This window comes from Lates calcarifer, unplaced genomic scaffold, assembly GCF_001640805.2.
Source record: "Lates calcarifer isolate ASB-BC8 unplaced genomic scaffold, TLL_Latcal_v3 scaffold_73_155, whole genome shotgun sequence".
In the NCBI taxonomy this organism is placed as follows: Eukaryota; Metazoa; Chordata; class Actinopteri; family Centropomidae; genus Lates; species Lates calcarifer.
In genome coordinates this window covers 19,119-29,832 of record NW_026118176.1, presented here as the reverse complement: position 1 = coordinate 29,832, position 10,714 = coordinate 19,119, and the positions used below count along the sequence as shown (strand labels likewise).

At 46.0% G+C, this 10,714-nt stretch overlaps 2 protein-coding genes across 2 annotated transcripts; one reads left to right on the top strand and one right to left on the bottom strand.

Moving 5' to 3' along the window:
* Window positions 1-520: 520 nt before the first annotated feature.
* On the bottom strand, window positions 521-5,110 carry slbp2 (stem-loop binding protein 2). Its single transcript, XM_018677741.2, has 9 exons — window positions 4,965-5,110; window positions 3,603-3,764; window positions 3,427-3,507; window positions 3,261-3,341; window positions 2,988-3,131; window positions 2,578-2,748; window positions 2,327-2,489; window positions 2,109-2,235; window positions 521-1,373 (listed from the first exon to the last, which is right to left on the bottom strand). Exons 1-9 carry the CDS (start codon window positions 5,012-5,014, stop codon window positions 1,309-1,311), a joined length of 1,044 nt encoding a protein of 347 aa, XP_018533257.1. The 5' UTR covers window positions 5,015-5,110; the 3' UTR covers window positions 521-1,308.
* A 355-nt stretch (window positions 5,111-5,465) lies between these two features.
* On the top strand, window positions 5,466-7,756 carry zmat2 (zinc finger, matrin-type 2). The gene is made up of 6 exons (XM_018677742.2): window positions 5,466-5,596; window positions 6,184-6,283; window positions 6,358-6,481; window positions 6,569-6,642; window positions 6,751-6,896; window positions 7,007-7,756. The coding sequence occupies exons 1-6, from the start codon at window positions 5,579-5,581 to the stop codon at window positions 7,148-7,150; spliced, it is 606 nt and encodes a 201-aa protein (XP_018533258.1). The 5' UTR covers window positions 5,466-5,578; the 3' UTR covers window positions 7,151-7,756.
* Window positions 7,757-10,714: the final 2,958 nt, after the last annotated feature.

Here is a 10,714-nt window from a genome sequence, read left to right as displayed (position 1 = left end):
CGGTTAAAGGACAAACACACAGACGCGGATCGTTCACAGTGAAGCTGTCAGGATGCTGCAGCAGCACCGTGTGGACGGAGGAAGCTCCTCCACACACACACACACACACACACAATATTTACTGTATTCAGTTACTTTTACTTGGACCCACTACCAGACTCCATTGACAAAAACAGGGATTTAACCAGGAGCTGCTGGAATACCACTGCCTCCATCTGTCAGTGTGTTTGTGTTACTGTGTGACTTTCAGTGGTGGAAGAAGTAATCAGATACTTTACTGAAGTAAAAGTACCACACAGTAACACAGACACACTAACAGATGGAGGCAGTGGTATTCCAGCAGCTCCTGGTTAAATCCCTGTTTTTGTCAATGGAGTCTGGTAGAGATATACAGAGATGTTTCTGGTTAAACTAAAAGGAATCCTATCATAATGTTGTCAGAGACCGATAGGAACAACAAGCGCCACCCCTCTGTTCCTACATTTTCAGAGTGTGTAGAAGAAGAAATCAGGTCAGTTTGAATTTATAACACTTTATTTACATCTTTATTAATCACATCTTTCAGCTTTGCTCTTGATATTCAAGCAGCACAAAATGACAACTTGAGAAACACAAAAAAGTAAAAGAAAGAAATCTCACAACAACACAAAGTGACAGCTTTGTCCCCTCCGATAATTGAGGTTTTTGTTTTTTAGAAAAAACATGGCGGCACAGAGAGGAGGAGGAGTCTGACAGCAGAGCATGAAGGTGAGGGTGGACCAAAGACGACAACGTGACACTGAACGGGATTCATACACAAAATAAGTGACTTCAAGTAGAAAATAATGAGCAGCGTTTCCATCGGTGCAGGTAAAACTAAAACATGATGCAGGTGACAGGTGCTCCATCTGACACAGTTCAACATAAATCTAGAAAGTGCAAAAGTACCATGCTCAGGTAGAAGTGTTCATCCCGATGAGGTGTTCAAGAGCAGCCGGGAAATCTCAACACTTCCAGGGGCTGGAGGCGAGGAGGGTGGTTCCTCTCAGTTCTCTCCAGGTCGTAACCCCGCCCCCCCCCCCGTCCCACGAGAGATCACGGAGGGGACGGATGTAACTCAGATCGAGGACCGGTCACATCCCCGCTGTCGTTACAGTAAATCTTCAGTGATCTTAAAAAGACGAACGCACTGGAAATCACACACACACAGACACACAAACGACACATTCAGGATCGACAGGTCCAGACGTCAAGTCTCCAGGATGATGACCAAGGAGTGAAGACGTGGACTGCTGGACTGGGTCGTGCTGGGTTCAGACCAGGCGGAGATCAGTATGGATTCCACAACAGCTGGTCAGAAAACACAGGAACCTGCTGGTCATCAGAGCCCAAATCTACAAGCAAACAGAAAACTGACTGAGGTGAAATGGACACGAGGAGACCTGAACATCCCAACCTTTACGATCGAGGGGGAGGACGACAGTTTTGGGCTAACAGTACTTGGATTTGTTTTTTGTTGCAATGAGTAATGTAAAGTCATCATAAGTTAGTTATGTTTTCGAGTAAGCAATCCGTTACAACAAAACCAAAATGTATTCGCGTCGTGTAAATGTTCACATTCTTTTGAATTTGTGTGTGAAAAGGAAAAGAAAATCACAGTGAAACGTAAACAGTGATAAAGAACTCTACTCCTCAGATTTGAAAAAGCTGATGCGAGCTAAGCTAACATAAGCTAACATAAAATTGCCTAAAGAAAAGACCTAAGCTAATCTGAAAAGTTGAGGTGGATCAGGACCTCCATGGTCATAAGGTCAGTCATGTTTTGTTAAAAGGAGATTGGACACAAGCACAAGGAATTAGTTACATCTCTTTAAAACAAAGAAGTTTTTGCTAATTTGATGATGAATTACTTTCACTGTTGGATATGAATAGACACCAGGACAAACTAGCTTACTGCTACTTCCACTACCTCACCAGAGGTTCCATCCTTAATCACTGCTGCAGTAACACCCAGAGAAGGTGGGTATGTCCGAACCTGTGAATGATAATGTTCGACCAACAGGCTGACCTCGTCCTGCCTCGTAACCCTGCAGTTTGTCATGTGACCTGTGTGACCTGAGTGACCTCACCTTGGGCGTGGTCGGTCTCCAGCAGGAGGCGGAGCCAGTCGGTCATGTTGTCATTGGTGTTCTGATTCCTGAGGGAGTAGCTGAGGCCGGGAGGAGTGCGAAGAGGCCGATGGCTCGTCTCAGCCTCCTGCCACGAGAAAACAAACACACCAATAAAACTTCAATTACAAACAAGTTTCCTTCGGGTCTTTACATAAGGACTCTGTTGGTGCGGTTACTGGTGAGAAGGGGACGGTCCAGGGTCCAGGCAGGTCCAGCGACGTTCCGGCCGACAGAGGAGACACAGAGGAGGCTTTAGAGGCTGCTGGAGTCTCCTTCTCTCTCTGCTTCTCTCCTCTGTCCTCACACAGGTCAGAGGTCATCTTCGCCAGCTGGCTCTGCCTGCAGGAACCAAAAAGATCATCTCGTCTTAACTCACAGCAACAACTTCATGAGAGTCAGTGACGTAAACGCATTGGTCTCCACCCACAGTTGTTCCACTGGGTCCTGTGTGTCAGCGGCGTCCGGCTGGTTGTCGGTTGGAGGGTCCCACAGGTGTAGCGCTCGCCTCCACAGACGCACCTGCATGTCCCAGGAGCGCCGGCTGTACTTCCTGTACTTGTTGGGAGTGGACGGGTGGAGCTTAGGGTCCCTCAGATGTCTGAGGAGGAGGAAACAGTTTGAGAGACGACTGATTCAAAGATATCCACTGAATAATCCGTTATTATTTAGACCAGTACATCATCAGAAAGGTAAAGTCTGATCTTTCCCACAAGTGGAAGTTTGAGGCAGGTCATCTGATGGGTCCAGTCTGGTCTGTCTGGTTTGGTCAGTTAGGCCAGTCTGGTTTGGTCAGTCATAAGCTAGGTCCAGTGTGGTCCAGTGTGTGTGTTTTCTCACTTGGGGACCTGTTGCAGGTAGTTCTGGTAGCCGCTGGTGTTTTTGCCATACTGGATCTGTTTCTGCCGTCGCTTCAGAACGGCAGCGTTGGTCTCTGTGTTGGCCGGATCTGGGAGGCGGGGGTAGCAGCGACTGAGGGGGGACCTGCACAGAAAAAGAGGGACCATGGAGGGGAGGTAGTCTCACTTGCTTAACCACAGGGGTTTGATCTGGACGAATCCACAACTTATCAAGACTTTGTCAGAACTGAACCAGGTTTTTGACAATACTGACCTCTTGTTGTCCAAATCGTCCGTCCCCACAGCCACGCTGCTGGTGGACACTTTGAGGATGCAGCGCTCCAAGATGGACGGCCTGACAGAGACAAACAACAGATCAGAGACGTCTGTGATCCAGGAAACAATGACTCTATAAAAACATAAACGTCTTGTTGTTGAACCTGCGAAGTTTGTTGCCGGCAGATCTTTCTCGTCCTCGCAGGCCGCTCGCCGGAGGAGGAGACGGGATCGGAGAGACGTTACTGTGAAGAGGACGAGGGGGAACGACAGAGGCTGAGATTTTAAGGTTCAATAATTACAAATGTCACTTGTTACAGCGCAACCAGGTGTTTCTCACCTGACCAGGCTGTCGTAGACAGAGCTGCAGCCGGGGAGGAGCCACGGCTCAGGGGCGGAGCATCCGGAGGAGTTGGTGGTCAGCAGCGGGTCGGGGAGGCCGTTCCACACGGCGGCTGACCAGCCTTTCAGGCAAACACACGACCACGGACTGAAACAGAAGCTGAAGACAACAAACAACATCAACATCACAGCTTCAGTAAACACTGAGCAGCTCCTTCATATACAACAGGTTTACATCACTCAACACAAACTTACTGAAATAACTTCTCTAAAAACAGGAAGTGTATCATGAATTTTCTCTGATTTAAAGCAGATATTTTATTTTACTGATATAAATCTAAGACTATAATTAATAATTAAACATTTAAAAACAGTATTTCACAATAAAAGTCACTAGAAAATAACCTGTCTGCTGTAAACCATCTTCAGACCTCAGGAGAGACTGTCAGTCTGAACTCTAGAGTTTCCTGCTTTAAAAACCATCTGGAGGAGTCTGTCCTGAGCAGAGGCTGCAGGTACAACCTCCACAGAAGTAGAACCCAGATCCTGGGTACAGGTACAGATACTCCATCACAAGTCTGTACGTAAAAGTAATGGCTGCCAAACATACTTTAAGTATAAAAAGTCAAAGAGTTGTTTGAGGGGGACCAAGGGTTGAAGCTCAAACTCTTATTGAAACCATGTGAGACGTTTAGAGAAATGACAAGCGCCTCATTTTACATTGACACAAGCCAACAATGTTGGAAACAGTTTAATCTTTAACAGTATTTTACTGTACGTTTTTCCTCACTAATGATTATCGGTCAGATATTTTTTGTGGAGTCAAAAGCACATTATTTGCCTCTGGACTCACAAGACTTTAAAACAAAGAAATGTGAGTTTTAACCGAATACACAGACATAAAACACTGATTTTTAGATTCAGTCCCACTTACACTTTCCCTCTATGTCATTATGTTCATCCGCAATGAACCGGTTTAGAGAAAAAACTGCAGAACTACACAACTAATTCGGCAAATGTCATTTTCCAAAATGTGAGAAGAATCAGGGCTAAAACGGGGTCATGCTGTCGCTCATTTGGCTGCTTCCACGAAGTCTGGCTTTGATTTCAGCCTCTAATTGGACGATTTGTCAGTGAAGTCTTTCACCATCACGCTGCGGTGACTGAAGAGAGAGCACGTTGGATTTTTACATTTTACAAACTCCTGACAGGTTTTAAATCAAACTACAGCGTTAGAAGTGAAGGAGACAAAAAAGTCTTCACCCCCCGGTGAATGTGATCTAATATCCCGGTATTTCTCGGGACAGGTGACACCTGTGTCGCAGTTTAAAATGACGCGTGTTCCCGCGTTGGTACAGACCTGGAGGAGAGCAGCGGGCTCTGAGCGGCCGTTTCTCCACTCGTTGACATTTTTGCAGTTTAAGTTTGGCGCCTTCGCTTCAGACGGACAGACGCCATTGTTCCGCTTTCACAGCTTTTTAATGAGCTGCACCTGCGAGGCGGGCGAGGGGGGCGGGGCCTGTTCGGCTCACCTGTGCCGCATGATCCGGGTCCGTGGGGAAACGGAAAGGTGAGCAGATGATGATGGTGTCGGAATCACACGGTAAAAAGTCATGGAGGAGAACAGCGATGGAGCTGCTCCACACTCCAACCGACAGAAGAAGAAGAAGAATAGCGTCATGTAACTAAATGCATTTACTGAAGTACTGTAACAGTTTTGAGGTACTTGTATTTTACTGGAGTACTTTTTACTCGTTAATACTTCTATTACAGAGGAAATGTTGTAACTTTTAATTCATTACATTTGTTTAATAACTGTGGTTACTTTTCATTTTAATGTCAGTAGCACTAATATAAGTAACAAACTGATCCAGGACGCCATCTTGCCAGACACCGACTCTCCGGTCCAGCAGGCGGCGCTCGTCACCGTTTAAACCGCCTCCCGGTGCCGTGTTCCGTCACTAAGGAAACAAGATGGCGTCCGGCAGCGGGGTGAGTTCCTGATCTGAGGCAGTTCTTCATGTTAAAATCATGAAACGACCTGAATGTAACGAGGCTTTGAGTTCGGACCGTGTCTGAGTGTTTATCAGAGCGACTAACGGCGCGGACCGGGTCCGTTTGAAGTGTTAAAAACCTGGTTCAGGCGTTCGGTCCCGGCTCGTCAGCTAACAGCTAACGACGGTTAGCATGCTAATAAACAACAAAGCAGCTAAAAGTTTACGATTTTATTTCAGACATGGCGGCGGTTTCTAACGCCATCCTACCGATTTATTAGAGATCAGCCCGCGTGTTGGTTTGTTTGTATCCGCTGCTAAGTGTTAGCATGAGCTGCGCTAGCAACAACAACAGGAAGACTTCCGGGTTCTTTCAGAGTAAAAGCACAAACACGAACAAATGAATTAACACTGTAGATTGAATTAATGCTAAATAACAGTAAAGGACAAACAGCGTGTGACTGGGACAAAGGGACAGAAGTAAACTACACACAGAGCTGAGGTCATGTGATCAGATAATACATGTATTGTTGAGTGTCGTCGTCTTCTCCTGTGACTCTCGTTCGTCTTTGTTTTCTGTCTCAGTCCAGTAAGAACGACTTCCGTCGGAAGTGGGACAAAGACGAGTATGAGAACCTGGCTCAGAAACGCCTGGCTGAGGAGCGAGACCGGGAGAGGAGAGATGGTGAGACAGAAACCACATGGACCCTGACCCTGACCCTGAGAGGACGTCTGATGAACCCTCTCTCTCTCTTTCAGGGAAGACGGCGCCCCCGGTCAAGAGGGACCTCCTGCGTCACCGAGACTACAAGGTGGACCTGGAGTCGAAGCTGGGGAAGACCATCGTCATCACCAAGACCACCCCTCAGGCTGAGATGGGCGGGTACGCCGCCGCCGCCACGTTAACCTTCTGCAGTGTGTGTCGTCCGCCGCCTCGCTCTGATTGGCTGTTTTTCTTCTTCTCTTTCAGTTATTACTGTAACGTCTGCGACTGCGTCGTGAAGGACTCCATCAACTTCCTGGATCACATCAACGGCAAAAAACGTGAGTTCACGTCAGGAGAGTCCAGCTGCAGGTCTCACACCTGCAGAGAGAAAACACTCAGACTGGAATCATGTTGAAACTGTGTGTGTGTGTGTGTGTGTGTTACAGACCAGAGGAACCTGGGCATGTCGATGAGGGTGGAGCGATCGTCTCTGGATCAGGTGAAGAAGCGTTTCGAGGTGAACAAGAAGAAGCTGGAGGAGAAACAGAAAGAGTACGACTTTGAGGAGCGCATGAAGGAGCTGAGGGAGGAGGTGAGAGGATGCACGACATCATACGACACAACACAAACAAACAAACAAACAAACAAACAAACAAAGTGAAGTTGACCTGGCGAGTGTGCTGTTATGTGTTGTTTGTTCAGGAGGAGAAGGCGAAGGCGTACAAGAAGGAGAAGCAGAAGGAGAGGAAGCGTCGGGCGGAGGAGGACGTGGACTTCGAGGAGGACGACGAGATGGCGGCGGTGATGGGATTCTCCGGCTTCGGCTCGTCCAAGAAGAGTCACTGACGCTTCGCCACACGAGTCCACGCCGAGGACCGGGACAGGAAGCTGGTTTTTGCTCCTCCTCCTTTTCAGTCAGGTGGAGTTTGAGACCAGAAGCAGACTGTAACACAGGACGGAGGACGACTCCTTCACCGTCCTGGTTCAGACTCTTACTTTTTCATTTACAGCCAGGACTCTTATTTTGGTAGTTTGATCCATCGCTGTCTGTCCTCCTGCAGCTTCCTGTCAGAGATCCTAAGGCTTCGTCAGTGAAGCTGCAGAGAAAAGGTTTCAGATCTGAGAGAAACAGACGCTCGAAAACAAGAAAGAAATCTGTGGAAGTTTCCTTTAAGATAAGAAAACTGACGATGTGTTCGAGTCCCTGCAGATAAAACCTCATCAGAAACCAGAGACTCTGAGCTGTCGGAGCTTTTCTCCTTCACACAGAAATAAACGTTAATTTGATAAATACACAGACAAACAACAACAGTCTGAACTTTGACCTGTTAACTTTATTTCTGACGGCAGAGAAAAGCTCAAACAGACGCAGATGTTTGTTCAGTTTTCGTCTGTTTTTTGTTGTAGAAACTTCAGATTTTCATAAAGAATAAAGTTTTTTGTTTCCAGCTGCTTCAGTTTCTGTTTGTGTTAGTGAACGCACCACGACAAACACACAGGAGGCTCATCAGCGTTTCTGTGATGCCTTCAGGGACCGTTTCCAATTTCATAATCAGAGTCAACCTCTGATCAATATCAGCTGATTGAAATCTGATCAGTTCTTCACTCTGAATCGCTGAACTCATCTGTTCTCTGTGGTTCTGAATCAGGATCTTCAGAGTCTGGATTAAACAGATTTAGTTTCAACATGTCAGACACAGAATTCATCAATATTCAGGTCAATATGTAAACATCTGATCAACTGATAATCAATATTTCGTGATCTTTACACTCAGAGGTCAGTGAGGTCACACCTTTGTGTATTCGTTGTTAAGTCTAATGTCACAACCAACAGCTAACTTTCAACAGCTAACGCTTAGCTGCTAACTAGGCTAACGTTAGCTGGTTTGTTTGTCAGTCTTCAGAACTAGTGAAGATAGTTAGCTATTAGTCTATTTTCACCTTAGCTGACTAGCAGAGAAACACCTGTAAAACCCAGAGCTTCCATCAGGAGGACCTGCTGTTATCAGCAGGGCTAATGTTAGCTAATGTTAGCTAGGTTAGCCGGCTAACGTTAGTGCCTGCTGGAGTCAAACTGGCCTCAGTGAATCTGGACGTGGAAACAGTTTTTTTAGTTTGTGTCATGACTTAACAGATACAGAGAACAGGAACAAATGAAGGTTAATAAACAGGCCTCATGCTGCACAGTCAGAGGCTCAACAACAACAATTATTAGTCATCAGAGTCTCAGACCAAGCCTTGCCGGGTCCTTGAATCTGAGGGAAGTGGGCCTGGAAAGTCATTGAATGTGATGTAACCCTCATATCTTTGAACCTTTGGTGTTTTTCCTAAAAATGACTCGGAGGTTGTTTGTGTCAGAGATCAGGTGATGAGGGAGGAGCCAACACAGACAGGTGAGGAGCAGGTGAGTCCGTTTAACGAATGAAATGATGTGTTTTGCAGACAGACAGGTACAGGCAGCAGCTCTCTGTTTGTGTTTCTGTGCAGCCGCCTGAGTTTGATCAACAGGAAGAAGAAGAGGAAGTCACTTCTCTTCCCTCTGAGCTGATTAATGACCAAACTGACGGCAGCAGCAGAGCTTCACTAATCTGCTCCATCAACGCTTCCTGTCACAGACAAAGCTTTATTTAAAACAGGAGAACAAACAGAGTCAGTGTGCACATCTTCTCTCCTTCACTCAGTTTAATTCATTACGTTAGCCAGGTAACGTTAGCTAAGTAGCTCAACAGGAGGATTGATCGCAGTTTACTACAGTTTGTCCTTAAACGTTAACTGAAACATTGATTTCAGTTCAAAGACTTTAAAGCAGACTTTCAGAATTATCACAGTAATATTGTTCATTTCAGTTATTTTGGTCGAGATAATCCTGACGTTCAGTTACTGAGAGGAAACGAGTTCAAAACAAACCGATGAAATAATATAAAACTGAGAGGAAACTATGAAGGGAACTGTGGGACTTCAGACAAAAGAGACAACTGGACCACAGAGTCTGAAACTGATCGTGTTGTAAACAAAAACAGTTGTTTACCTTTCTGTTGTCACAGTGATGAAGGACTCAGGTGTTTGGACTCTGCAGGACATTAACAGTTTTATTTCAGGATGAAGAAACCATGAACGTACTGAGCTGGTTTCAGATGCAGTCAGAGAGTTGGAGGAAGATCAATGACACAGCTGAACATCTACTCACAGGCTCTATATGAAACTGGACAGGTTTCAGTGTTGTTGAGAGTCTGGATCAGAGTCTCTGCAAGTCTTTAGTAGTCCTTAATAGTCTTGATTTGAGTTAAGACAGGTTTTAAAAACCCTCGTACTGTTGTTCCAGACGTCAGACTAGATAACAATGACTTTCAGTGGTGGAAGAAGTAATCAGATACTTTACTGAAGTAAAAGTACCACACAGTAACACAGACACACTAACAGATGGAGGCAGTGGTATTCCAGCAGCTCCTGTGTTCTGCTCAGAAAGAATCATGTTTCTGTCAGTGGAGTCTGGTGTAAACATGTCAGAATCTGTAGGAGTCCCGCCCACACACACACACACACACACACACACACACACACACACACACAGGTCCATGTTCTATTACCTGACTGAGTGTAAAGAGCAGTGTTACCACAGCAGCAGTTCATCACCGGGTTCACCTGACAGGAACGATGAGAGGAAACAGGGCTGAGGTGAGATCATGCAACAGAAGACAAACATCAGATCATCAGGTTGTTTACGGCGTCAAACTGATCAATAACAGTATTGATCGAGGTTTAAAATGTACCTCTCTGTGGATATCTGCTCCTCAGATCAGCTCATAGTCTTCAGGTGTGCAGGTGAGACAGGCAGGGGGCGGAGCCTACCTGAAGAGACCCTCCTATCACCTGCAGATCACAAAGGTCTGAACGTGGTTCAGCTCTGACAGGAGAGACAGCAGTTTAATGTTTCTATTTTTCTACTCTTCTAACTGTGGAGAATTACACTTGAAAACTTAGCTTTTTAATTTTTCCCTGTTCACACGACGACAGCGTGTCGGGTCTGAAACCGGCCTCCTCCACAGTGTGATCTTTTGAAAATGCCACCTATACTGTTGCCATGGAAACTGACAACACAACTTGTCGAGTCGTGATGTCACAACCCGACAAAAACACTGCTTCCGGGTTTTTTCCAGGTTTCCGAGAAAGAGAAGAAGAAATGGTTGTAGTGCTAACATTAGCTAACCTAGCTAACTAGCAGCACCTGCTGGTTTCACAGGGTGTTTCTGACATCTCTCGTTTCAGTCCTTTTCTGTGCTGACGAAGAATAGCTAGCTAAGGTGAAACCCAACCTGGGGTGCTAACTGGTGCTAACGTTAGCTCCCACTATGTTTGTGTTACAGACTCATCATGTTACGTCGCCATCTGCTGGTCTGCTATACTACTGCG

What these genes read in the sequence shown, in the direction of transcription:
- slbp2 (XM_018677741.2), bottom strand. Translation starts at nt 5,014, where the DNA reads ATGTCAACGAGTGGAGAAACGGCCGCTCAGAGCCCGCTGCTCTCCTCC. An exon ending in TACCTGCAACAGGTCCCCAA is followed by an intron (nt 2,749 to 2,987) that starts GTGAGAAAACAC and finishes CCTCCTCCTCAG; the next exon opens with ACATCTGAGGGACCCTAAGC. An exon ending in CAGGACCCAGTGGAACAACT is followed by an intron (nt 2,490 to 2,577) that starts GTGGGTGGAGAC and finishes TGGTTCCTGCAG; the next exon opens with GCAGAGCCAGCTGGCGAAGA.
- zmat2 (XM_018677742.2), top strand. An exon ending in AGACCGGGAGAGGAGAGATG is followed by an intron (nt 6,284 to 6,357) that starts GTGAGACAGAAA and finishes TCTCTCTTTCAG; the next exon opens with GGAAGACGGCGCCCCCGGTC. An exon ending in TGAAGGAGCTGAGGGAGGAG is followed by an intron (nt 6,897 to 7,006) that starts GTGAGAGGATGC and finishes TTGTTTGTTCAG; the next exon opens with GAGGAGAAGGCGAAGGCGTA.